Here is a 27,416-nt window from a genome sequence, read left to right on the forward strand (position 1 = left end):
CACAAGCTCATGGAAAACCAGCTGGGCAGAAGGAGTTAGGGGGTGGGTTGGAGAATCCTGTCTTAATGAAATGGTGTTGCTCTGTCAGGTGCTGGTGGGCCAGTGCTCTATTCTGTGCTCTGCTTGGTTGGAGTGGCTCTCCTAGACTGATTAGTGTTGGGTAATAAAATACCATTGGGAGAAAAGATAGAAAGAAAGTAATCATAGGAAGACTAATAGGCTTCTGTGCTCTAACATCCACATAATAATCTGGAAATTGTTTACACAGTTAGTCTGTGCCTTCAATAAGGGCTTACTATGTCTTGCCTGTCCACATGGTGGCTAGCAGATGGTAGGTGTGCTGGAAAAAAAAAGGGGGGGGGGCAGGGGCACGCAATCCTTGTAAATCTTGGGTTTGAACACAAACCCACCACAAAACAAATGTATTCCCCCATTCTTCTACAGCCCATCTACCTGGGACTTCCCTCAATGGAGCGCTTTGATCCTCCATAGCAAATGCCTGGCCCCTTCTAAGCTAGGTGTGATAATTGCCTCTGGAAAGGGTGACCGTATAGCAACTGTGAAAAAAATGGGGCGTGGGTGGGGGTAATAGGTGCCTATATAAGAAAAAGTCCATAAAAATGGGACGTCTGGTCACCCTACCTCTGGAGGTCCAAGCACCTGTTCTGAAAGGGGGGCTCTTCCTGAGACCAGGACTGGCTGGCTCCGGGTCTCTAAAGGGGCAGATGACCCTGTTACACTGTCCCTCTCCTTTTTATTCTCTGTTGCAAAGACCAAGATGAGTGTGGGACCTGTTCCTCCTATCACCCCAAATGCTTTCCTATGACAGCTTGTGGGGAGGGGATGGAGCGGCACCCCGCCCTGCCCTGTGTTACGCTGCGAGGTCTGGCGTGACTACATCTCCCAGCAAGCCTCGGGCCGGTGATGATCCTGAGCATGCGCAGTCTGTTATCTGTCCTCCCGGACCAGGGCAGGCCGCTGGCTGGATTGGCTAGGCCCAGCCTGGGTCGATGTCAGTGGCCGGGGAGCGGCTCTGAGCAGCGCCGTGAGGAGGCGACAGCGTCCGGGAGCCGCCCTGGGTGGCAACGGGGTGAGCGTCGTGGTGGTGAATGTCTCCTCTGGCGGGGGGAGGCGCTGCGGGGCAGAGGCCTGAGGGGGAATTTCTGAGGTGCGGTGACGCAGGGCAGCCTCGGCCCCGGCGCGTCCCCGTCCACACCAGCAACCGGCCCCCTCGGCGTGTCCCCGCGACCGGCCGTTGGGCTCCCGGCGCGTCCCCGTCCACACCAGCAACCGGCCCCCTCGGCGCGTCCCCGCGACCGGCCGTTGGGCTTCTGGCCCGTCTCCGTCCACACCAGCGAACGGCCCCTCCACCCTCAGCCTGGCCCTGTCCAACGCGGTGACTGGCCCTTCTGCAAGTCCCAACCCAAGAACCCTCACTTCTGCCCCCATCCACCCAAGCCCCAGACCTGCAACCATCCCCTCTAGTAGGGCTGGTGCCAGCATGTCTCTTCCAAGGGTTCTCATCCCCTTCCCATGCCAAGGTGTATTATTGTTGCCTTTGTTAGGCTGGCTGAAGACCTTTTATTTTGCTTTATTATTGTTCCTGTCTAAATAAACCACGTGTTTTAGTGGTGGGAGCAGTTTTAGGAGTTGGGGGTTGCTTTTTGGGATCAAAAATATTCATAGGCCTGAGGCTAGCTTGTCCTGTGATAGTGACCTCTTTGCTCCTCTGCGAGAGGTCAAAAGTAGGCCTGTCACTGAAAACGCCTCATTCTCTTCTGTCTTTGGACTGTAGCACTCCTGGAGGTTGATGCAGGTGGAGGCTGCCCTTGGACCAGGCAGTGATGGTCGGTTATGACCCCAAGTCTGAAGTGAAGTCCGTCTCAGCTGTGGAGGTGGCTGTGGCAGGATCCGCATCTGGGTTTGTCACTCGGGCTCTAATCAGCCCTGTGGATGTCATCAAGATTCGCTTTCAGGTACCTTTCCCAACAGCCTCCATGATACACATGGAAGAGGAACATGCAGAAAATTAAAAAAAACGCTTTTTCTTTTAACCTTTTATAGTATTTAAATAAGTCATTGCCAGTGTCACAAATACACCCAGAAGCTATTACATAGCTGATTAAACCTCTGTGTGTGAGGGAGTTAAATACAGATTATACAAGGTAGACAGATGTATTTATCTTTGGGGACCGTTTCTACTTTCTCTTAACAAATTAATGTATTTTTACTGCTCTGTCTTTTCTTGTACGTAGCTCTTGTGTTTTTCTTGTTCTTCCTTCTTTTTTCCCTTCCTATCTGCCTGTCCTAATTTAGTTTTATTAACATTTTTGCTGAATATCATAGCTCTTTAGCATTGCACATACCTCTTCTTCTGCCCCCAACTCTTAAGGACCAGCAGCATTGGTATCTGAGCCAGTTGTAGCTGCCACGAGGGCACACAAGAAGTGGGGTCTGAGTTAATGTAGGCCACTGAATGTTTCAAAGATCAGGTTCAGGACCTTGAAGCAGATCACAGAGTAAGGTAATTTATTTGTTCTTTTTCAGCTTCAGATTGAACAACTCTCCCCCAGAAACCCACTGGCTAAATATTATGGCATCTTGCAAACCACACACCGGATATTTCATGAGGAAGGGCTGACAGCATTCTGGAAGGGGCATGTGCCTGCTCAGCTCCTCTCAATCAGCTATGGAGCTGTCCAGGTAAGATGTCAGGCAATCATCCAGGGCTAGCTTTGTTCTGAAGTTTTTAGTTTCTGTAGTGGCTTTGTCAGCAGCCTCATCCTGTCATAGCTGCCCATCGCTTACCCAGCTGTCTGTAGGGCTAGTCCATTTGTAGGGTACATTGTATGCCAAAGAGGAGACTCTGGTAGTGTGATTAGGTGATGGTAGAGCAGCGGACCAAGAGGACAGATGTGGGCTCTGGTCTCAGATGAGTTACTTACATGCTGTGAGTCCTTGGGTGTGCCACTTATCTTTCTGGTTCACTTACCGCCTTTGTTCATTGAGGATGACAGTGTTGATAATACTGATTCATAGGTTGTTGTGAAGTTTAATTCATTAACATTTCTAAAACCTTTTGAGACCATCTATTGAAAGGTGATGTATAAGAGCCAAATATGTGTTATTTAATAAATAATTTATAGAGAGAAGAGAGAGTTAAAATAGGAACTTCGTAGGAGGCCTTTTTGTTTTAAATCCCAGACTATATTCTTCTAAAGGGAGAACTGAAGATTCTGAATGCCAAGAGTATTCCCCAATTTGATGGCTGCATTCTTGCAGCATATCCTTCAGGAGGTTGCAAATGATGGATTTATTTATTTTTGTTAGAATGTGGTAGAACCAGGAGGGTTGTGGGTGATAAGAGTTTTCTCTGTGACGTATGTTTCTGTTTCTCTGTAAGTTTGTGACTTTTGAGTGCCTGACGGAATTGGTGCACAATGCCACACCATACAACACCCGCAACTTCATCGTGCACTTTGTGTGTGGCGGCCTGGCTGCTTGCACTGCCACCATTACAGTTCAGCCTCTTGACACACTGCGCACCCGCTTTGCTGCTCAGGGCGAGCCTAAGGTATGAGTTAGGGGAGAAGAATTTTAGCTTTGTTATGTTTGTTGATGATAGCCATGTTTCATTCAGATTAGTGTGTGTGGGGGGGGAAACTTTACAACTTCCAGCAGGTGATCTGGGAAGACTGGAGCCCTTAATGCGTGGTAATGTCATTAATGCCAAGTTATCCTTCGGTCCATTGACACACATGCTTTGTCCTGGCAGAGAGAAGGAGGAGCTTCTCTTTTTGGTGTGGCTGACTTGGCTCTCATTTGATACTCGGCCGCACAAGGGAGTTATTCCTCTGCCTTTCTTGAGGGGACATGTCTCAAACAAAGAATCATAGAAATGTAGGGCTGGAAAGGACCTTGAGAGGTCATCTAGTCCAGCCCTCTGAACTGACGCAGGACCAAGTATACCTAGACCATCCCTACCAGCTGTTTGTCTAACCTGTTGTTAAAAACCTTCTGCGATGGGGATTCCACAACCTCCCTTTAGGAGCTTATTCTGGTTCTTAGTTATCTATATAGTTAGAAAGTTTTTCCTAATATCTAATCTAAATCTCCCTTATTGCAGATTAAGCCCATTACTTCTTGTTCTACCTTCAGTCTACATGGAGAACAGTCTATCACCATCCTCTTTACAACAACCCTTAAGATATTTGATGACTGTTACCAGGTTCCCTCTCAGTCTTCTTTTCTCAAGACTAAATATCTTCAGGGTTTTTTTTTTTTTAACCTTTCCTCACAGGTCAGGTTTCTAAATCTTACATCATTTTTCTAGTGCTCCTCTGGACTCTCCAGTTTGTCCTCCTCTTTCTTAAAGTGTGGTGCCCAGAACTGGACACAATGTCCAGCTGAGGCCTCACCAGTGCCAAGTACAGTGGGATAATTACTTTGCTTGTCTTACATACATCACTGCTGTTAGTACACCCCCAAAATGATGATATCCTTTTTCACAACTGCATCACATTGTTGGCTCATAAATATGCAAAGTGTACGAAGAGTCATGTGCAGGTTCTTACAGGTATGAAGTTTTTAAACCAATCCTCTACTAATCCAGTTTTATATCCTTGTTTATACAAGGATCTGTCTCCACCAACCAAGTTCTTCTGTCTCCCCTCAGTTATTACTGGAAACACTTAATTTTGAATCAGAGCCATTTTCTTACTCTATTTCTGCTTGACTTGTAATGGAATCGCAATCCATTCCCATGTATTCAGTGTCAGGGCTTCACTGCAGGAGTAAATGGTGAAACTAGGCTGTGAGGAAGAAAACACACCTATGATACAAATACAAGTGCTGGTGAGCTTAAGCCATTGGGAGAATTACCAAAAATGAGAGAAGTAGCTAGATTTCTTAATACAATAAGTCTTTGAGTATTGTGTTTTCCAGCTACCAGTCAAAGAAGACTGGACAAGAAATGTTCTCAGCTTCTTGAGTAAAGAGCTGTGTCTGGCATATTTGACATCACTCTTGTAACTTAAGAATCTTTGAAGGACACTCAATCTGTGAATTCAGGTGTGTTTTGCACAGTTACCCAGAGCTTTCCCCCTGCCCCATAACAGCTGTCCTGATCTGCCAGCCTCCCCTTACTGTCACTTTCTGAAGCTATTCATATCAAGGTGTTCTCAGTCATGGGGACCCATCTCTGGGGCTTGCTTCCCACCAGAGCCAAAGTTCAGGCAACTTCAGGATACAATGTCCAGCCATGCCTTTCAGTGGGATACTGCTGTCAAGCAGAACTGAGGGTTTGTTGGGTCAGTTAGTTTCATGTGGAAGAGACCATGTTTATTCTGTCAGTTTGTTTTAATTATTATCAAGATTTCAAAGACTCAGCAGTGAGCGTTCGTGTCACGATACATGAAATGGTTTTGTTAATCTGTTTGTGCTAAAAATCAACCTGTTATATGTTGGGAGATGGGAATCCCCATCTGTATCCGGAATGTAACTGATTTCTGAATAGCTGATTGTAAGTGTATCTAACAGGAGAACTTTACTATTCCTTGTTGTTTAGGTTTACCGAAATCTTCGTCATGCTGTGATGACCATGTACCAAACAGAAGGGCCTCTGACCTTCTACAGGGGTTTGACCCCCACTATCATTGCTGTCTTTCCATACGCTGGTCTCCAGTTCTCCTTTTACAATCTCCTGCAACAATTGTATAAATGGGTGATGCCATCCGAAGGAATGAATGCAGGTGGGTGCTTGGGACTGAGAAATACTCAGTCATGGAGGAAGAAGAAGAGTGGCCCAGTGGTTAGGGCACTAGTCTAGAACTTGGATCTGAGTTCAATTTCTTCTCCTGTCACAGACTTACTGTGTGACCCTGGGCCAGTCACTTAATTTCTCTATGCCTAATTTCCCCACCTGTAAAATGCCTAAATACCTTACCTCATAGCAGTGTTGTGAAGATAAATACATTAAAGACTGTGAGGCACTCAGATATTGTGATAATGAGGCCCATAGAAGTACCATCGACAGGAAGATGAACTCTTCACTCCAGTATATTATTTTTCAAATTGGGTCATGTTGCTTGTGCAGTGGAAAGATCTTGCAGAGACAGCCTTTATTCCTTTCAATTTCAGTAATATTGTGGGGATAGGACTGTCAGTTGAGTACAGGATCTCTGAACAGCTGTGTGTTCTAAAGTTGCTTCCCCTCTTCGGCTTGTACAAGAGGATTCATCTGGTGGAGGTTAACGCTCCCAAGTTGTTCTAATATTGATCTCCTGCTCTTTGGCTATTCTGAGGTTTTTAAGATAATTTCATGAAAAGTGGCACCTTGACAGCACTAAAGCACATACAGCATGGGTAGCATCACTGCAAGTTACTGCTCCATCAGAGTGTTCTCAAGTAGAGAGATTACCTCCTATGTGTGAGAGCAGCTCATCCTCAATGTTCATTCAGTGTTAGACAGCAGATTGTGATGGTAGTTTTGTGCTGTGGACACCTGCCAATTAGGACCCGAACTAAGACTACCAAACTCCTTTCCCATTGGCCTCTGTACAGCCACCAGATAGTACCAATTTATGATCTCTACCAACCTGTTCTGATTTGAACCCTCAACTGGAGGCACAACGTTCCATACCCTATTACCAATCTCCAGTATTTTTTTTCCTAGCAGTGTGAAAGCTTGCATGGTTATTGATGATAAACCCTTCTGTTATTGTTTTGTTCTGTATTGCCATTTGACAGAGCTGGAGAATAAATCAGTCTTTAGATTAAGACTGGATATCTTTCTAAAAGATATGCCCTCACTCAAAGAAGTTGTGGACTTGATGCAAAAATTCTTGGGTGAGGTTCTATGGCCTGTTTTATGCATAAGGTGAGACCAAATGATCATAATGGTCCTTTCTGGCCTTACAGTCTCTGAATAAATGGTTCTGATTTACTTTCCATTATGCGTTTGTAAATCAGAACTCCATTCTAATCCTCCATTTCTTCTGTACACTCTTCTTTCCACTTCTCTGCTTTTCAGGTAATGTTAAAAACCTCGTGTGTGGCAGCTGTGCCGGAGTTATCAGCAAAACTCTTACTTACCCTTTCGACCTGTTTAAAAAGCGGTTGCAGGTGGGAGGCTTTGAGCAGGCCCGGGCAGCCTTTGGGCAGGTGAGAGATGTTTTGATCAACTGGTTTTCATATGTTTAAATGTAGACCAAGAAATAAAACATTACCCAGAAAACTCAGCTATAACATCTGATTTTGAACAGCGTTCTGTTTATTTCCTCTCTGGGCCTACCAAAGCATTGTTGGTTGACTTGTTCACAATATACTATATATGAGAGAATCTTCTTAATAGGCTGTCATTTGCAGTGGACCAGTCATCCCAGATAAGCAGCTACCCTGATTAGGAGATTATTTTTCCTTCTAGAAACAAAACTTTCTGAAAAGACCTGAAATTAAATAGAATACTGTAATGAGTAAAAATAACTATGAATTTTTAAAAATCACCTGTCTTCCTAATTTTGTAATTTCTGTGTTAAACTGGTGTTGAAGTTCTGAACTCTGATATTTTATCACCCAGTTAAACTCCTTAACCAAATGGAGAATTTTTGCTAGTACTGTTCTAAATAATCAGCAGTTACTGCAGTTCACTCACTAGTGGAATAAATTGCCTTTCAGGAAGATGACCCAACTGAGGGGTGTATACTATGTCTGTATATATAGATCTAGGCTGGGAGACTCAAAGGGGCCTAGGGGATTGACAGTAGTCAAGGCCATGTAATAAATTGCATTTATCTTGTACTATTGACTGAGGTTCAGATTTTTAAAGGTATTTAGGTGCCTAACTCACATTGATATCAATGGGAATTAGGTGCCCAAATACCTTTTAAAAATCTGGCCCTGACTCACTTGCACTGTGCTCTTGGAGAGGGGTTGAATGAAAGTTTGGAGGAGTTTGGATTTATTTTATTTTTCTATTTGCTGATGGATATTTGTATGTCAAGATGAGATGAGCAGTTCTTGCTACTGTATTGTGTATTTTAGTTTATGGAATAGGCACTCAGAATTCATGGTGGGTACCTAAAGAGACTTGTATAAATCTAAACAAATTAAATACTTCTAGCATTCCTTACCACCTTGAAATGGACACCTATTTTTAAAATTGTATTAGAGAAATATTTCCTTTCTCCCCCAAATATGAAAATGTCCCTTCCAGTTTATATTGGCCTGACATGCAAATTGGGTAGTATCCAGTCTTTGAAGCAATGACAGATGTATAGTCTGAGAGGGAAGGATGTAAATACTAGGGAGGGAGAGGAGTTATTTAAGTAAAGCACCAATGCTGACACAAGAACAAATGGATATAAACTGACTATCAATGACTTTAGGCTTGAAATTAGATGAAGGTTTCTCACCATCAGAGGAGTGAGGTTCTGAACAGCCTTCCATGGGGAGCAGTGGGGGCAAAAAACCTTACTGGCTTCAAGACTGAGCTTGAGAAGTTTATAGTGGGGATGGTATGATGAGACTGCCTACAATGGCATGTAGCCGATCTGCGACTGCTAGTAGAAAATATCCCTAATGGCTGGTGATGGGACCCTAGATATGGAGGACTCTGAGTTACTACAGGGGGCTCTTTCCCAGGTGTCTGGCTGTGTGTCTTGCTAAAATGCTCAGGGTACAGCTGGTGGCCATATTTGGGGTTGCGAAGGAATTTTCCTCCAGATCAGGTTGACAGAGACCCTGCGGGGGAGGGTTGCTTTCCTCTGCAGCATGGGGCAGGGATCATTTGCAAGTTTAAACTAGTGTAAATGGTGGATTCTCTGCACCTTGAAGTCTTTAAATCGTGTTTTGAGGACATCAGTAACTCAGCCAGAGATTATAGGTCTATTAAGGAGTGGGTGGGTAAAGTTCTGTCGCTTGCAATGTGCAGGAGGTCAGACTTGGATGATTATGATGGTCCCTTCTGGCCTAAAAGTGTATGAGTCTATATGGAAAATAATACCAACACATTCTGAAGCAGTTGCTCTGCAAACTCTGTAGCATGAACACTGCATGAGGTGTGGTATAAAGGATTTCCTGTCATTCAGTTGGCGTGTAAGCTGTTGCTGATAATGGTAAATGTAATTTGTGGCTGTGGTGCCTGCATCTACAAATCAGTGTGCACTCAGATTGATTCTCTGATGCTGCCAGTTAGTCATAGTGAATATCCGTAGAATCTCCATTGTATGTATCTAGAATACATTTTTGATACAGCCTTTGGGTTTCTTTCAAGTCCTCTGAGTCCCTTTCCTGGATGTGTGGAATATGATACAGAGGTTTCTGAGAGAATCCTGCCCAGGTGAGCTGAGCTTGTGCTGTTGCTCTCTTTACTCTCTCAACTCTTCTCCCCCAGGTGCGGACGTACAAGGGTTTAATGGACTGTGCTGGGCAGATTGTGCGAGAGGAGGGGCCTGTTGGATTGTTTAAGGGTCTCTCCCCCAGCTTGCTGAAGGCTGCTCTCTCTACTGGCTTCACCTTCTTCTGGTATGAATTATTCTGCAACCTGCTATATGCCCTGAAGGACACTGGCAGCACTAAGGGGCAGGAAGGCTGAAGAGGCAGGACTCATCAGCTGCAATTACACTGTGGAGGAGTAAGACTAGTGGCTTCATTGTCACATGGAGAGGGATGGGGAATGGCTCCTCCTTGCCAGGGCTCTGAAAACACGTGTCCACTAGCTTTGGAGGAAAGATCTGTTTGGAACAGAACCAAAGGAGCAGGTGACTGCAGCTTCAGTTGAGGACACTGAGCCCTGAGGTACACTGAGCATCTTCCATCATATCTCCTATAGTATCAGCATTCACTTTGGGAAAAGGGGTTTTATAAAAACTGAATTCTACTACCCATCTGGCAACATGCTCTGAAGAGGCATCTGATCAAATGTGTGAAATCCTTCAAGCACAGGGACCCATCTGGCTTAGCTAGTGCCACTCAACTAGTGTCAAATGATGTCACATCTGCAAAGCTTCAGCCCTCTGCTTAGGGCCTGTCCATTTGCTGCATATTCTCATCTCCTTGCTGTACAGGTAACCCCTTCCTTATTCTGCATAGACACCTGTCTTCTCTTTGCCATTAACATTTACCAGCTCAACATCCTCAGCCACTTTAAACGTAGCATCATCTAGCAACATTTATGCCAACACCGATTTGCTTTCTCACTACAAGTGGCAAGCTTACTTTTGTTTGACAAGTGTCCCTTATTCTGCCTGTGAGTTCTGCTGTGGGCCTCTTAGGGTTCTACTTTGCTAGTGTAATGCTCTTACAAACAAGTCTGCAGCTCTAATGCTGTTTGCTCTCAGGAAGGTCTCTCAATGCACAAAACCCAATTTTGCTTCGCACTGACATGTTGGGGCTATGCTTTGCTATTAGATTGTCATGATTAAACAGATACTATAAAGATTTTTTTTTAAACCTACCTTAAAATAATGAAGACAGTCCTGTGGAAACTAGTGACTCTTTGATCATCATAGAGCCAAGGAATTGCTGAGCACCTGGTGTAGTTGGGAGATTAATTCTTTGAATCTCTTGTGGGGGCTTGAGAGAGACCTGAGAACTGCCAGATAGACTGAGAGAAATGACATGGTTGCTCTGTGGAGGGCATTGGAGCAGATCTTCCTCCCTGGAAATATTTCCAAACCCTCTATTGTGAATTAAATGATCTTCTAAACCTGTCATAGTCCCTTATCTGTACTGAAGGGCAAAGAAGCTTGAGGAGTTTGGAATTGTTTGTGTATAGTTTGTTTTTGTTTTTAATTTTTCTGAAGCAGCCTGGTGAGCCTCCATGTGCACTAAGAGGGAATGAATGGGCAGAGAGCCTCCACCCTGATCCTGGTTTGTTGCACACTGGGCTGTTGATCATACATGTGATGGGTCTTTATATGATCATTTAGCTGGTGGGAAAGGGATTTAGTGGCTTCTATACTAGAATGAAAAGACAAATCATGATAGTCATTTCACCTCCCACCCTCGATGTCTGTGTCTTTAAAGTATTTCTAATGTGCCCATCACTAGTCTCTAAACGTGAGTCACATCACAAGGAGGGGAAGTGGCTAAAAACGAGAGCATTGATTTCCCCTTAGGTAAAGGAGAGAGATACTAGTTTAATACAAAGAATTAGCAAGATGGGTCTTATTTTGCTACTGTGGAGTTTTGCAGGATCTGTATATTGGGGTTACCCGGTATATTTCCTAGAATCAGATAAATTTAAGAGATGGAAAAGATCCATTAGGTCACCTTGTTCCTCCCACCTGCAAGTGCAGGGTTGTTGTTTTTGACTGTATACCTGACTTCAGTCCAATTTTCCGTGACTCAATCAATAGGGCTTGCACTACTTCCCTCGTGAGACTGTGCCACAGTCTAACTGGTGGTGATTGTTGGAATTTTATTCTAATGTAATCCTATCAGTGAGGATTTCCTTTGCCTGAAATTCACCCCACAAGCTGCTCAGCAATTGCATTTGTTTTTATCCTAGTGCCTTTTATCATCTGGGTAAAGCAAAACACTTTACTAAGCAAAGTACAACATACTAATAATACAGTAGCCGTTATGGAATCCACAACAGTTGCCACCTAGCCTTGGCCATTGGATCCTCTATGTGCAAATACTGCAACAAATACTTTCCAATAGCACTGATTACCTTACTCATGTACAGTAACAGTCATCTCTCGGGATGTTTGCACAGAGCTGTATTGGGTGCTTCAATGAAAAAAACAAATGTTCTAGGATTGGTTACTGAAGTGGGTTATTTTCCCTTTTGATTTTAAGCCTCCGTTGTTATGAAGAGCCTTAATCCTCTGCAGAATTTTTAGCGATCATCTGAATGGACTTTTTGTGAATTCAGTAGACTTAAGGCTTCTGACCAGCTGTGTTTTTTCACAATATATGTTTAATGTGTGCCTGTCTCTAAAGAGAGGAAAGAAAACATTAAATATTTATTATTATCCTGTCTGGCTTTTCCTTTCATCTCTTTGCAAACACTCAAACCATGAACATGATGGGGTGATGCAGTTAGATCATATTGGACAAACACTCTCTAACAAGGGCCTGATCTTGCTCCTGTTGACTGCAGTGAGATCAAGGCTCATGAATTATACTGCAGATGCAACTTAATTGGCCTCTCGGAGTTGGTAAGACAACTTCCACCTTTTCATGCTTTCTGTATGTGTATATATATCTCCTCAATATATGTTCCATTCTATGCGTCTGAAGAAGTGGGCTGTAGCCCACGAAAGCTTATGCTCAAATAAATTTGTTAGTCTCTAAGGTGCCACAAGTACTCCTGTTCTTTTTGCGGATACAAACTAACACGGCTGCTACTCTGAAACCTGTCATTTTTGTTATTGGAATTACAAAGTTCCTGGGCTTGGTCACTAGAGGGCACTGTTGCCCCAACCGCAAAGCAGGAGACGGCTTCAGTGCTTAGATATCCATTACTGCACAATAACTAGTGATTGTCCAAATGGATTTGCACAAGCTTGGTCATTCCACTGTGTGAGTATTAAAGCAGTAGATGTTTGACCTACTTCGCCAATCTGTGGTAGACAAGTTCAGACTTAGTTTACATGTATCCGTAACACAGTGTTGCAGAATGTTATCAAAAGCTGCTCATTCTTCATTCACTAAAGCTGCTTTCTAGCTTCAAGAGTATGCTTGTTCTACTTTGTATAAATACGCTAATGCTAAGGAGTAATGACCAGCACTCATCGCACATTAAGCACATGGTAACTTTGGAGCATAAAGTGTGTTCTACAGCACCTGCTCTTTTGAGATGTTAAAGTGAGCTGACATATTTCCTCGTGTTTTTTGTTTGTTTGTTTTTTTAGAGCTCATACATTTTCCCCCTTCTTAAATTCTTCAAATGTTTTTTCCTACCTTGCAAGTAAAACCCTAGGGCCAAGACCTGAGCAGTTCTACTCCAACATACTCATCAGGTTGCCTATCTTAGAGAAGGAGGGGAAAATAGAAGAGTAAGTAGATTTCAGTTTAAACTGTGAAGAAAAATATGAAAGCAAGAATAAGAGGTTCTGCTCTTTGCCTATGAGCAAAACCCAGACTTCCAAGCTAACAGAGGAGAATGTGAAGCCGTGGACGACTACTGTACAAAAGGAATAACCTGAAAAGAGGAAAAGTGTAACCATCAGCTTCAAGCACATGAACTGATCTGAAAGTTACCACCATGTGGTGTCTGCTTGGAGGCACATGAGGCCTGTTGGATATAGGCATGCCCCGTTCCCAGTGAGCGATTTTTCATGTTTCATTAATCACCATAACCACTAGTGAAAATCACGCACCCCCTTTCCCTATGCTGGTAGTGCCAACAGAGGCCAAAGGGTGAATGGACCACAGAATGGGAAGGATTCACATGCCTAGAAAGTAGATCCCTACAGGGCAGGAGTGGGGAACTTTTGCAGGACAGTGTGGGGAATATGCATTGCAGCTTCTTTTGCAGTGCTGTACATCTCCTGCGTTCAAACAGAGGGCTGCAGCCTTTTCTCTAGGGCTGTTAACACAGAAAAGTCAAAAGATTTTATGGTCAAAACCTAGTATTTAAATACAGCTCTGGAGGAAGAGCGCTTCTGACTGGGAGACAACAGTCTGAGTCAGAGGGAAACGGGCACACTCTGACCCCCCACCCCCCCAAGTCGTAGGATGATGAAAAAGAGCGGGGGAGCAGGAGGATGCAACGAAAGATGGATAGGTGAATGCAGAAAGTTGCGTAAATCCTGGTTCTTCCAGGCGGTGGCGCTGCTGTTTCAACACTCCCAAGTCCCTCCTCCCCTTGGCTCTGGCTGCAAGGAAATGACCTAAGAGGAAACCCGCAGGTTTGCAATGGAAAGAATCCGTCTGGTGGCAATCACTGACCCCAAAGAAGCTGAAAAGTAAGAGCAGAAGCTGGGATTTTCCGCCTGATCCTGCCAGCTGGGGTCTCGCAGGGCGCTTTCCTGGTGGAGGGGCGAGTGTACGAAGGATGCCCATCTTGCATTTGCATTCCATGCTTGAGCTCCTGCCTTTCCTGCTTCTGCTGCTGCTGTTCTTGGCGCTAGGTTTTCTCCTGATCTATCTGCAAAAACCCGAACCTGAAAGCAAGAAGAATTAGGGGTAGGGGCGGTTCTTCTCTATGCAAATAAAGCACCAAAGATGCGAGCGCTGGAGTCCTGAAAAAAAAAAACTCTCCGGGAGAGTGAAGAGAAAAGCCGGAGCAGGTTGGTGACATTTGCAAATCTGGCTGGGCTGGGCTGGGCTGCTCTGGTTAGTTTCAGAAACAAACTTTTGCCTCCTGGGTGGAGCAGCAATTATTTTTCAAGCCGGGACATTTCTCTGCTTACTTTCTCGACTGCAGTCCTGATTTTAAAGCAAACCAAACACCTAATTACTTGGTCCCGTTCTAGGCTTTTTCAGTAAATTTTTTGTTTATTATTTTTTCCTAATCCAGGGAAAGAGTTTATAATTTAATGGTGGCCATGAATTGAGGCAATTTTTCTGGAGTTTTTGAGGCCTAAAATCATTTTTTCTCTTAACCAACTAACCTAGATAGATAAAGTCCTAAAAACAGGTGATAGGGCAGGCACTTTCATAATTCTTTTATGCTTGAAATTTACATTGATATCCTGATCTTTTTCCCCCCCTCCTGCTGACAAACAATGAGAAAGTGTTCCCCTGCTGTAAATTAATATATAGGTGGCTGTTTAGGTACCATGGTGATGGGGTTCCTTCTTAAAACGTAAATGGATAGCGAGACATGCCCCTAAAATTGTGTTGTAAAGTATATCAATCAACCCACATCAAGTTCTGGGTCTTTAACTCCCCCTCTCAGGATGGACCTTCAACCCCACCACCACTGTCATCAGCCACACCCACAAACATTATAGATAACCTAGTCCTGGCAAGGGAAAAACTTGACCCCCAGGTCTATCTTGGGTATTCATGGCTCTCGTTACCAAAGTATCTAAATGCCTCACAATTTTAATGTTTTTATCCTCAACACTATGAGGCAGGACAGTGCTACTATCCCCATTTTACAGATGGGGAACTGAGGCTCAGAGAGACTATGACTTGTCTGAGGTCACACAGGGAGCCTGTAGTAGAGAACGGAGTTGAACCCAGGGTCTCCCAAGTCCCAGGCTAGTATCCAAACCACTGGGACTGTCCTTCCTCTCTTTTTGTAGTGGTTTTAGTTGGAATCAGAGATTTTAATGTTGGGAGAGCCCTGTTATACTGCCCTACTGTTTTTCCTGCCCACCTGTCAGGAGATGAGCCCCAAGATTTGGGGATGGTATTAATAGTCAGTCACTTGAGTGAGGGAACTTCAATCCTGTTGCTCACTTTTACTGTTTGTATGGAGCCTTTGCTGAGCTCTAATGTGGGAAAGCTGGTATTGGACTGACAGGATATAGTTGGGAGTAGTGGAGGTGGGGCTCCCACAGCAGTGTTATAAAATATGTCAAGGAACCAGCAGCAAACTGAGTTGCCCGGGACAGTTTCAAATGTACCAAGTCCTGTGTTTTATCCTGCTCCTCCCCAGCAGCCATGTAATGACTCTTCTGTGGTGGGTAAAGGATCTTCAGGGACAGATGAAACATGTTACTGGTGGGATCATTTATCTTCTTAGGTTGAGTTAATTTCTCCTGGGCTTCTGAGGATCTCTGATCCAGGCCTGGGAAGCTCGGTGTTTGGATGTGGAAGGTAGGCAGGGGTAATTCCTGGAGCTCATCTCCCCCCACCCCTTCTTGTGGCAGCATGAAACCTATGAAGGTGCATTGTGCAGAGTGATGTGCTTCTAGCCATGTCAGCATCCCACATGCTGGGGATGGTAAGTGCCTTCACTCTGCACTCAGCTGGCAGCTCATCCCCATTTGGAGGGGTGAGACCCTCCTATTCCCCAGAAACCTGAGCAGGCTCAGACGAAGCTGAGTGCTTGCACAGGTAGTAAGAGTGCTGGGCCTTCTCTCCAGCCAACCCACTTGACTTCTGGGTGCTATCATCACATCCTCTGAAACACTCTCATCCTCTTCTTTCTGGAGAATGAGCAGCAACTGTGCTCCAGCCCAGATGTCTGTGGTGGGAGACAGAGGGAGAGAGGACCAAGAGGAGAAATGTGACTGAGTCTTTAATAAAAGAAGGGAAGTCTCAAGGTGTGGCCTGAAATTCCTGAGAGGCCAATGAGGGTGTTTGGTTGTCAATCAATAGAAACTCCATTCTTCGTATCCACAATATATGTGTCTGCCCCAGCCCCTGTATTCTGTTCCTGCCCATCTGCATTGTGCAAGGAACTGGAGTCATGCTGCATAGCTGGCCACTACTGAACTGGCTGCCAAATGCTGAAGTTAACAAGCAGGAGGGCTATTGGTACCAGGTGGCACATACTTGAATGCAGTCATAGATTTTAAGGCCAGAGGGGACCATTATGATCATCTAGTCCAGTGAGTCTCAAACTTTTTTACTGGCGACCCCTTTCACATCCCAAGCCTCTGAGTGTGACCCCCATAATAAATTAACACATTTTTTATATTTAACACCACTATAAATGCTGGAGGCAAGCGGGGTTTGGGGTGGAGGTTGGCAGCTCGTGACCCCCCCATGTAATGACCTTGTGACCCCTGAGGGGTCTCAACCCCCAGTTTGAGAACCCCTGATCTAGTCTGACCCCCTGTATAGCAGAGGCCAGAGCCCCTCACCCATGGACTCCTGCATAGAGCCCATATGTCAGAGGTTTTCATGCTGTGGGGCATGCCCCCCTAGGGGGGCACAGAGGAACGTTTGGGGGTGTGAGTGGTGATGCCAAGTGGCTTAGGCTTTGGCTGTGGGTGATGGGGCTTGGGGAGAAAGCGCCACCTCCACCCCCTGACTCACCTTAGCGGGCCTCCCAGCCTGTGAGTCAGTGTCAACACCTTGGTGCCCAGCAATGGCTCCGCCCCAAGATACCATCGCATGCGCCTTCTCCTGCCCTGAAAATCTGAGGGGGCAGGTCCAGGTATTGGGGAGTGCAACCAAAAATTGTAACTCAAAGAGGGGGCTCAGCTCAAAAAGTTTTACAACCGCTGCCCTATATTGTGGCTGAGCTGGGCGATCTTGTTTTTAGAAAGATGCCCAATCTTGATTTAAAGACTTAGGTGTTGCATTCCCTGCTTCTCTTTGTTCTGTGATCTTCATTGCACTGAGAGTCATTGATGCTGCAGTGTCCCTTGCAACAGAGAAGTGATGGGATTCAGGAGTAGTGAACACAACTGGGATTTGTTGTTTATTATGCTGAGCATTCATGGCTGGTTTTCACAGGGACTTTTCTCCCCAAACATCCCACCAGTGCTAGCCACAGTAGGATCATTCGATAGACACAGCATTGGCATTTTTACTATTTGGCCATCCGCATTTGCTTTGAACAGGGTTAATTGATGCAGTGGTTAAAAAGGCCAGGAGCCATGCGCTCTCTACACTAAGGCGACCACTGGTGGGGAACTGTACCTGTGTTAGCAATGGTGTGATGCTTCAGGGGAAAAAGGCTAGGGGAGAACCAGATCCTGTAGCCTCCTAGCGCTCTAGCTTGCAGCCTAAGGTGGAAGTGCTGCACAGTGTTACCTTGCAGGGTGTGTCAAAAAATGCCAGCCCAGACTCAGCAATCAAAAAGTGGACTACAACTACTGCTTACCCTGCCAACCATTCGTGAAGCTCTGCCTGAGGCAGTGGAATGACATCACATCCTCATTAGGAAAGAGAAGTTTAATCGAAAATGCACACAGAGCTCTGTGTGAGTCATCATCATTGCTGAATCTCGACATCTATGTCTGCTCTCTCTCAGAGATGGCTGCCAAGATAGGCAAAGTATTCTACATTTTCCAGTTCTTCTTTTTCAATGTAGATCTTCCTTGCTGGGTCTGATGATTGACCGGGGACTGGCTGGTGGAGAACTTTTGTTTTGCTGATGTTCGGAGTTAGTCCTAGGCTTCTGAAAGCTTCAGAGAAGCAATTAAGGGCTGTTTGTAGATCCTCCTTTGAGGGTGCAACTACAGCACAACCATATGCGTACTGAAGTTCAGTTATTGTTGATGATATTACTTTAGTTCTGGCATGGAGACGATTTAACTGAGAATATGCACAGAGCTCTGAGTAAGTACATGGTATAAGACTCAGGGGAGTTTACCTGAAGAGACACCTTGTGGACAGGGAGCAAGAGATTATAACTTGCGTGAATTTCTGTAACTTAGAACCAGGAAATGTTTGCTAATTAAACATTGCTGTAAAACCAAAAGGAACCTCCCATCTCCTTATAAATGCATTAGGGGGTGTAAACTATATCTAAACCCAAGTCTCTAGGCAGGCAACATATTCAACTACAGGAGTGTGTTCTGCTGTTCAGAATATAGTCAGGCACAGAGTTGTGAGAGAGCTAGAAGGTCTCTACTGTGTTTGAAAACAGGAAACTTGCAATGACTGGGTCTGATTCTGTGCTGTGCTTTGGGTGCAGCCAAGCAGGGACCAAAGGTGGCTTTACCCCACCTTTACACTGTCCAGATTCTGGGCAGCTCTAGGAACCAAAATTGCCCTTGTGTAAATTAGAGTATTTACGGGTTGCTCTAACATACAGCAGCCTGTTGCGGGCTGCAGTGCTATACCCTCTTACTTCTGGCAACCCTCTCTTATAGGGGGGTGCTGCCCAGATGGGGGCGAGGGCCCAGCTAGGTGTTCAGCTTGACCTACCTAAGCAGTATGTGCGACCCTCTAATTTTATAGATCTGACTGCTCCAAGCCAGGTAACATGCTGTGTGGTGCATTAGAAAAGATTGCATCTTGGACATCTTACGGGAAGCAGGGAGAGAGTAGGTGGCAGCCGCAGGTTTACAGAAAGGTGTTTTCCCCTTCCTCCCAGAGCAGTGCCAAAGGAAGTATTGCAGGTATTATATGATCACAGCAACTTAGATATGTGCCTCGTCCCTCTAAGGACAATGGCCTTCATCTGGCTAATCCCTGATAGCTGCTTCCTAGGCTGTTTGCACAGTGACTGTGGAATTCTGATGAGCTGGCAAAACCCATTGAATGCTCCACTTGGACATTTGCCCTCCCAGTGTTTGTGACACAGGCCACTGCAGCCCTGCAGCAAACATTTGATGCTGGACCGACCAGTGGCTGTTCTCATATTAGGTAAGACTGGATGCGTATGTGAAATGACGACTTCCCCCAAAATAACTAAGCAGAGGAAAACCCAGGAGATTCTAAGATCATTTCGTACAAGGGAGAATAATGCAAACTCTAAAGGAGACTAGAGACTTAATAATGTTGGCTGCAAAATTTGCTCGCTATCTCTGCTTGCCACTCTGAGCAAGATTCATCTCTGGTGCAGCCCCTCTGAAGTCAATGAGTTTGGAATGGCACTGTGTGAAAGCAGCTCTGCTATTAACTGACAGTGCAGGGGGGAGGTGGATTGGATGATCATCCGTGTGTTTTGAATCTTCCCTGTGTCTTGGAGCAAAATCAGCTGAATTGTAGGTTCAAAGCCACATGCAAGCAAATGAATCAGCAGACCCATGCTGTGCTCTTGTGTGCATTTCCCTGTGACAGGCTCAGGCTGTTTCTTCCTTTAAAATACGTGTTTTTGTTGCCTCTGGATGGGCTGTTTGTTTCTGAAGCTGCAGATCAACAGTTTAAATGGGTTATTATATCAGAAAGTATATGGGCTACCAAAGAGAGCCAACTGGCCAAAGACCCCTTGTTAAAGTGGGGCAGAGGGCAGGGATTATAAAAAATAATAATGATGGTTTCGCAGGATTGGGGGTTGGAGTTTGGAAAAATCTTACAACCCCAAAATAACTGAATGCTCTTTACATTAGTGAATTGGTTAAACCATACAGTGCTCCAGCTTTTCCCCTAATGTCAACACAAACACCTACACTTATCCTCGCCCATCTCCCTGCTTAACTAAGCCATGTTTGATCTCTTCTCCAGGGTTTGCCACTAACAGCCACTTCCCTAACTGCACTGTCGCAGCAGGCCAGACATGGGAGACACGGGCAAAGAAGAGTATAAAATACAGTCGTTCGACACCGAGACGCAGCAGTTACTGAAAACTGCTCTCAAAGGTCAGCAAGCACCTGTCTTTCCAGCCCCCATGGTATGGCTTCCATGCCCAGGCTGGCTGGCAGATCATGCCTGACCAACCAGATTCCATTTTGTCTTGTTAACACAGATGGCTCCGAATAGGAGAGCTATGTCAGAAATGCCACTAGCCTGCTGCTTGGCCCCCAAAGCCTTTTCCCCACCATGGGTGAGCTAGTGCTGGAACACACAATCTCTACTGCCTGCCACCTCCTCCCTGAGATTTAAGGCACAGTTGTCTGAGTTCAATTCCAGATTCTGGAAGGGCATGTCCTCTAGTGGTTATAATCTTTCTGCTCCTGTGCCGTCAAACGGTCTCTGTTCCAATCCACTGGCCATCCCTCTATCTATTCTCCCCCAATCCCAGATTCTGCTGTCCCACCCTGCTACTATCCTCCCATCCCCCTACTCGTAACCCAGCCTTTGATCCTGCCCGGTCCCCCCCATCTGCTCTCTGTCTCCCCCATGCTCCGAGTCAACCCTAGCTACTTCCTCATTCCCCTCAGCAAATAATCAACATTCTGCACTCCCACTCCTCCTCCTGCCTCACTTCTCTTTGCTCCTATCCAACCCCCCTACCTTGCCTTCTGCCGCTCCACCTTTGTGCCTATATATTCTCCCATCCTCCTCTCCTGCCCTCTGTACTTCTCTCAGCCTCTGACAACAGCTCCCCCTCTGCTTCTCCCCACCGCTTGCTCCTGCAATCTCCCTTCTCCCCCCTCCCCATTCCTTGCTCCTTTGCATTGCAGTCAGGGAGCTTCCTCCTTCTTCTGGGCCCACCAGCAGGGGGAGCATTAAGAGCACAAGGGAGAGTGTCTCCCTGCTCTCAGTTCTTGTGCCTGCTGCCACAGTGGCCTCTGACAGCCAGGAGAAGCAGTTGCAAGGAGAGTCCTGACCAGCCCCTGCAGACCTAGGTTGATGCATGCTCAGTACATCCAGAATTGGCAGAGAATTTCTCCACCAGTCTCTAACAAGTTTCTAATAAGCATAGAATCATAGAACTGTAGGACATGGAGGACCTCGAGTGGTCATCTAGTCCAGCCCCTTGCGCTCAGGCTGGACCAAGTAAACCTAGACCATCCCCAACAGGTGTTTGTCCAGCCTGTTCTTAAAAACCTCCAATGGTAGGGATTCCACATCCACTCTTAGAAGCCTATTGCAGTACTTAACTATCCTTATAGTTAAAAAGTAATTCCTAATAGTTAACCTAAATCTCCTTTGCTGCAGATTAAGCCCATTACTTCTTGTCCTGTCTTCACTGGACATGGAGAACAATTGATCACTGTTCTCTTTGTAGCAGCCCTTTACATATTTGAAGACTGTTAGCAGGTCTTCCATTAGTCTTCTTTTCTCAAAACTAAACACCCCTAGTTTTTTTTAACCTTTCCTCAGAGGCTGGGTTTTCTAAACCTGCTACCATTTTTGTAGCTGTCTTCTGGACTTTCTCCAATTCGCCCACATCTTTCTTAAAGTGTGGAAACCAGAACTGGACACAGCACTCAGGCTAAGGCCTCACCAGTGCCAAGCAGAGCAAGACAGTTGCTTCCCATGTCCTGCCTATGATACCGTTGTTAATACAGCCCAGATTATTAGCCTTTTTTGCAGCTGCATCACATTGCTGACTCTCATTCAATTTGTGATGCACTATAACCCCCAGGTCCTTTTCTGCAGTATTCTTGCCTACCCAGTTATTCCCCGTGTTGTAGTTGTGCATTTGATTTTTCCTTCGTAAGTGTGTAACTTTGCCCTTGTCTTTAGTGAATTTCATCTTGTTGATTTCAGAACCAATTCTCTAATTTTTCAAGATCGTTCTGAATTCTAATCCTGTCTTCCGAAGTTCTAGCACCCCACCCATTTTGGTGTTATCCACAAATGTAATTTATAAGTATATTCTCCACTCCATTATCCAAGTCATTAATTAAAATATTGAATAGTACTGGACCCTGGACTGACCCCTGCAGTATTACATCCTGCAGCCTAGTTTTTTTAACCTTTCCTCAGAGGTCGGGTTTTCTAAACAGAAGCAGGAATAAAGGGCAAATGTCCTGATTCTTGTACCCTTGCTCCAGTCACTCCTCAGCCTGTTACCAGCATTCTCCTCTCATCGGGGGCTTAACAGACACTGCCATATTCATTTGTCTTTTTTCAGCAATTTTTTCACTTTCTGGAAGTTTTGTCTCCTAGGGAAAAGCCCAGGTAGGAGGGGTTGGGCTTGGAGGCTTCATAGGGAAAAGTCAGCCTTGCTTCTCAGCTATAGCCTCTATATTCAAAGCACAATGAAAATTTGCCCATTCAGCTCAAATTTAAACTAGCCCCCTACTCTCACTCTTATCCTCTTCCCCTCCCCTTGCGATGACTGTCTCTGCCAAAAATGGCTAAGTACCCTCTGAAGATGCCATCCCTGATGCAGTCTGTAGGGGGGCTACAGCAGCTGAGATAGCTGCCTCTGGTCCTTGCCAGCCTGGGAGTGAGCCTGAGTTCTTGCAGCATGGTAGCACAACACACTCCCATGTGCACCTTAGCTGCTTTCCTGTTGTTCTGAAGCACGAGCAGGGAGGGTGTGAAGTGAGGAATCTGTGCAGTGTTGGGAAGTGAGTGAGCGGCGCTGACGGTATCATCTCTTTCCCTGCAGACCCCAGCAGTGTGGATCTGGAGAAAGTGGCTAATATCATTGTGGACCAGTCCCTCAAAGACTGTGTGTTCAGCAAGGAGGCTGGGCGTATTTGCTACACCATCATCCAGGTGAGAAGATGTCAGCATGCTGACAGCAAATCCTTAGTGAGTCACACAGCCTCCCCTTCCGGATCACAGCTAGTGCTAGTGGGTATCTTGGCGTCTCAGCTGGGCCTGCCTCAGTCCTACAGCATTTACAGAGAACTTTTAATCTGCAAAGCACTTTATTAGCACTACTGAGCCTTCCAATGCCACCCTCTAGAGGAGTATCATCCCCTTTTCAAAGAAAGGGGAAATTCAGGCACACAGAAGGAAAGACTTGCAAAAGGTCATGCAGGGAATACAACCTACACCTCCTTTCTCCCAGTCCTGCGTTCTTACCACCAGACCAGCTCCTCTCTGTCTTTGTAAATGTTTTAACAGAGGTTTCCACTGCTTGCCCCATCTGCCAGAGATATGCAGAAATCCAAACCTGCCCCCATGTGTGGGAGTACAGTTTCTCAGGCTCAACTGGAAGAAGGTCCCTAGTCTTGGGGCAGTGGCCTTCATGGCAGAGGAACTTATCCAGCATATTGAAATGGTTTCTTCCCATAAGATCAGGAGTGAAGCTGGCCTGTGGAATTCTGCATGCTGGGAGGAGATTCTCTAGCTCCAGCAAAGCTGTGAAATAGAGGAAGAGAATGGGAAGGGATGTGCAGGCCATGACAGTAGCCTCAACTCCACGTGCAGTTAGACTCCCACCAATCATCTCTCTGTGCAACAATAGGAGTCTGATAATGAATGATATGTAAAGACCCTAGTAATGTGGGTACCCACATTGTTGTCCTCCCCTTTCCTGGCTGTTCTGGGGTCCTAGGCAGAGAGCAAGCAGGTGGGCCAGAGCATTTTCCGACGGAGTCTGCTTAACCGTCTGCAGCAGGAGTATAAGGACCGGGAGGAGCTGCGAGCCCGCTCGCCCCAGGCATGGATCTGTTACGTCACCTTCATCTGTAATATCTTTGACTACCTGAGGGTAAGGTGCCTATGCAGAGGACATCCCTATCTGCTGCCTCATGCCTAAAGAGGATCTGAACCAAACCCCTCCTGAGTTAGGGGCAGGAGTTTGGAACCTGGAGCAAATTCTGAATTTTGTGGCTAAACCCAAAAATTTTGGTTCTGAACTCCTTACTCTTTGTGTGGGCTGGGGATCTGCATTCAAACATTACAGTTCAGGCTCTTCGCTAATTGTTATGTTCCCCTCTGCGTATTGAAGGCCATTGCTTGCTGTTCCCCTTATTAATAACGTAGGGGATGAGGGAAGAGTTGTCGGTATGTAGAGCTGAACAAATAATTCTTAACAAACCAACCTTGAACAAATGTAGTATCCTTCACAGCTCCTGGAACTGGTGTACACGCCTTTATTGGTCGTTTCGCACACACTTTTTGGAGTTCTTTGCTCTGACTGATCTCAGGTGTACTAAATTCAAGTCCCACTGCTTAATTGCGATTGGTTGGGGAAATCGCATGGTATTATTTCCTGTTCCCTGACTGGACGAGTGCTAAAGCCCTCCAAGCATGCATACTGAAATTAGCTTTCTGGGAGCTTTGTGCTCATAAAACTCATGGGATCAGATGCTGGCAGGCAGTGAAGGTGAAAGGATTGTGAACAGAGTTGAAATGTCAGGGGAAAGCATGGGTGTAGCTAATTAATTTTAAAATCAAATATTTCTGGAAAATTTAAATTTTTGCATCACTTTCCCATCTCTGTTGGTACCGTTGCCCCATGCAAAGATCTCTGGTCCTCTGACTAAGGGAGACGTTTCTATATGGCCTCTTAGGCAAACCCTCCCAACAGGACCCTGAGCCAGAGTGACACCATAACTTTCCAGAGGAGCAGTTCCCCTCCCATTTGAGAACAGTGAGGGAACAATTCTTTAAAAATAAAACTCTGCCTCCTCTGCCCATGAGCTGATATGTGCATCTGGCCCATTAACAGGTGAACAACATGCCCATGATGGCGCTGGTGAACCCAGTTTATGAATGCCTGTTCCGACTGGCACAACCTGATAGCCTGAAGAAGGAGGAGGAGGTGAGTGCTGGTGAGATGCTAACATGCAAGGAGAGTTTGTACAGCCAAGTGACTGGCAAAAATACTGTCCTGTAAGGGCTGCTGATAATGGTTTGAACCAATGTCTGGACCAAAAGGGAGGCACAGAGCTGAATAGAACTTATTTTCCCTCATACCTATTGTAAGTGGAGTGGGGGCAGGGAACAAGAGAGGCTTGTAAGGTGGGAAGTTCCCTGCAGCCCCCAATGGAGGAATTATGGAGGTGCTGGTGCATCCATAATTATGTTGCAACCACAGTTCCATTCTTCCCCCATTCCAAACATTTTTAGTTCACGCTCCAGATCTGACCGTGGCTGATGTAGGTGCCCAGTGATCAGAGCCTCTGAATGCCAAAGGCACTGAAACAACCCAAGGGCTGTTATAAAGTTCATAAGTCATTGGACATGAATTTTGCTTTTGCTTTGCTGTTCTCTGTGGCATCCTACCACAACATACCCTTCAAGCACTCAGCCCTACCAGCCTCCTGCTCATAGCGCAGGTGCTGCTGTTCCTTGTTAGTTTATGTGAAAGCAACCAGCAGATGGTCAAAAGAATCCAGCTCACCTTGGAAACAGAGCATGGTTCAGACAGTTCTGTTCAGGTGCTTATACTGCACCCATTAAAGGAGCTCTGTGGACATGTTGATCCAGCTTTTGCCACCTGCTGGGAGTCTCAACATAAATTGATGCAGGTCTAATGGTGTGAATTGCTGCCAGCATGTTTCTTCAGCAATTTAATGTGTGAAGCTGGGGGATCTCATGGACACCCCTCCATCCCAGAGAGATGCCCCTTCCAAGCAGCTATCAACATCCAGGTTCCTAGTCACTACCAGAGATTGATGGCAATTAACAGTTTCCTAAGGAAAGTGGATGTAGTAGAAAGAAATACAGGGGAACAGGGTGGGGAGAACTAGCCTGTATTAATTTAGAGGTGATGGGGCCCCTTAGGCCCCCACACCATCTTAAGGTGGCTTTTTCCCTTTCCTCTTTTAAGGTGGACTGCCTGGTGCTGCAGTTGCACCGCATTGGTGAACAGCTGGAGAAGATGAACTCCCAGCCAATGGATGAGCTCTTCTCCCTTCTACGAGATGGTTTTCTCCTGGAGGATGGGCTCAGCTCACTCTCTCAGCTCCTGTTGCTGGAGATCATAGAGTTCCGGGCTGCAGACTGGAAGATGACAGATGCAGCTCAAAAATACTATTACAGTGAAGTCACAGATTAAACCTTCCACAGCCAGAACTAACTCAAACAGTGGCTCAAAGTTTCACCCTGGCACTTTCACGAGCAAACGTCACACAAATGTTTCAGATATTTTTAAGTTAAAATTTTTCTAATGCTTTTTCTAAATAGGATTTATATTGTTTACTCCCAATAGACCCTTTGTACTGTGTCTTTGATGGACTGCAACGGGGGACAGTTTGATTTGGGGACAAGGGCAGTTTTAACCTAGCCAGAGCTTCCATTCTCTTTATCTATGGCTCAGGTTAATTAATGCCTCTCAAACTGTTGATTAACTGTATCCACAGCTTCCAGCTCACACCAGCATTTTACAGTAGCAGTCAGGAAAGCACAGCCAATGGTTTATACTGAGATCAGCTATTATGTGCCAACTCAGTCACCCACCAACAGAGTTGAGACAGGTGGAAGGAAAAGCTTTCGCAGCTTATTTGGAAAACTGCCCTCTTTGCTGCTTACTGCCACATGGAATCCATGCCCATAATACACAAACCAGGCTTTAAAAACTGTCCTCCAGGATGAGTCTCATCTTGCTCCCTGTGAAATCAATGGGAGCACGATTGAGCCCTTTACATGGGCAATCAGTTATTTCTCCCAACCCTGCCCTCTGGCAGGCTGGGTGCCTCTGGACAGCAGAAGTAACACCTGCTTCTGGAGGGAGAAGCCAGCCAGTGTACATCATAGCAGCAATTTCCTTGAGCACATGTAGCTAAAAACTGTTTTTATGAGTTTTATATAGTAACCACTATGGAATTTTTTCCAAAAAACAATTTAATAAACTTCAATATTGTACATTTCTGTTGACAAAAGGGACAAACAAAGGGGAAATAAATGTTCTATTGAGGTTTTTTCTAATAAAAGTTTTCCACTAATGAACACCATGTTTTCTCTTTCCACAGAGCTCTTGCTTTGTAACATTTCTAGGGTGCTGGGTAGCTACAAACAGGACATGAAGATCTCTTCCGTAAGACTGCCATGTGTTAGTTTTCCTCTGCTACAGGGTGGCAGAGTTGCTTGTGAGCACAGAATTAGATTTTTAAATCAAAACAGAGGCCAAGGTTTGGGGTATTGAATTCTTCCCCATCCTCCTCCTCAAACTATCAGTCTTTCCTTTGCAGTGAGCAAAAGTGTTCTGTGGTTTCCAGCAAAGCACAACAGGGACAGAAGTGCTAGCAGCTCTTTTACAGGACAAGAGAAGGATTTCAACTCTGTCTAGCTGAGCGTAGGTGGGACGGCATCTCCTAGAGAATAACTCTTCCTTTAACTGACCCCCTAGAGGACTGAGAAATACCACTGCTCTG

General features: G+C 45.5%; 2 protein-coding genes across 10 annotated transcripts; both read left to right on the top strand.

Moving 5' to 3' along the window:
• The first annotated feature begins 929 nt into the window (after positions 1 to 929).
• SLC25A19 (solute carrier family 25 member 19) lies at positions 930 to 11,978 on the top strand. Of its 3 annotated transcripts, none has more exons than XM_044981885.1 (7): positions 930 to 1,090; positions 1,796 to 1,976; positions 2,548 to 2,703; positions 3,404 to 3,574; positions 5,567 to 5,750; positions 7,031 to 7,161; positions 9,392 to 11,978. In XM_044981885.1, the coding sequence occupies exons 2-7, from the start codon at positions 1,845 to 1,847 to the stop codon at positions 9,590 to 9,592; spliced, it is 975 nt and encodes a 324-aa protein (XP_044837820.1). In that variant the 5' UTR covers positions 930 to 1,090; positions 1,796 to 1,844; the 3' UTR covers positions 9,593 to 11,978. The 3 variants fall into 3 exon arrangements, with proteins under 3 accessions (XP_044837820.1, XP_044837823.1, XP_044837821.1); XM_044981888.1 differs by lacking the exon at positions 930 to 1,090 and adding an exon at positions 1,260 to 1,396; XM_044981886.1 differs by lacking the exon at positions 930 to 1,090 and adding an exon at positions 1,407 to 1,541.
• Positions 7,031 to 26,991, top strand: MIF4GD (MIF4G domain containing). Of its 7 annotated transcripts, none has more exons than XM_044981893.1 (6): positions 7,031 to 7,161; positions 19,972 to 20,105; positions 22,754 to 22,863; positions 23,651 to 23,806; positions 24,770 to 24,862; positions 25,874 to 26,991. In XM_044981893.1, exons 2-6 carry the CDS (start codon positions 20,024 to 20,026, stop codon positions 26,099 to 26,101), a joined length of 669 nt encoding a protein of 222 aa, XP_044837828.1. In that variant the 5' UTR covers positions 7,031 to 7,161; positions 19,972 to 20,023; the 3' UTR covers positions 26,102 to 26,991. The 7 variants fall into 7 exon arrangements, with proteins under 7 accessions (XP_044837828.1, XP_044837827.1, XP_044837829.1 ...); XM_044981892.1 differs by lacking the exon at positions 7,031 to 7,161 and adding an exon at positions 13,808 to 13,916; XM_044981895.1 differs by lacking the exon at positions 7,031 to 7,161 and adding an exon at positions 13,835 to 14,240 and having other exon boundaries at positions 23,711 to 23,806.
• Positions 26,992 to 27,416: the final 425 nt, after the last annotated feature.

Source organism: Mauremys mutica, chromosome 12, assembly GCF_020497125.1.
Source record: "Mauremys mutica isolate MM-2020 ecotype Southern chromosome 12, ASM2049712v1, whole genome shotgun sequence".
Lineage (NCBI taxonomy): Eukaryota > Metazoa > Chordata > Testudines > Geoemydidae > Mauremys > Mauremys mutica.

Excerpts from the sequence above, each read along its gene's own strand:
- MIF4GD (XM_044981890.1), top strand. The coding sequence starts at position 14,156 with ATGCAAATAAAGCACCAAAGATGCGAGCGCTGGAGTCCTGAAAAAAAA. Across the intron at positions 14,241-22,753 it reads GAAGAGAAAAGCCGGAGCAG|ACCCCAGCAGTGTGGATCTG; the intron begins GTTGGTGACATT and ends CTTTCCCTGCAG. Across the intron at positions 24,863-25,873 it reads GCCTGAAGAAGGAGGAGGAG|GTGGACTGCCTGGTGCTGCA; the intron begins GTGAGTGCTGGT and ends TCCTCTTTTAAG.
- SLC25A19 (XM_044981885.1), top strand. The coding sequence starts at position 1,845 with ATGGTCGGTTATGACCCCAAGTCTGAAGTGAAGTCCGTCTCAGCTGTG. Across the intron at positions 3,575-5,566 it reads CTGCTCAGGGCGAGCCTAAG|GTTTACCGAAATCTTCGTCA; the intron begins GTATGAGTTAGG and ends CTTGTTGTTTAG. Across the intron at positions 5,751-7,030 it reads ATCCGAAGGAATGAATGCAG|GTAATGTTAAAAACCTCGTG; the intron begins GTGGGTGCTTGG and ends TCTGCTTTTCAG.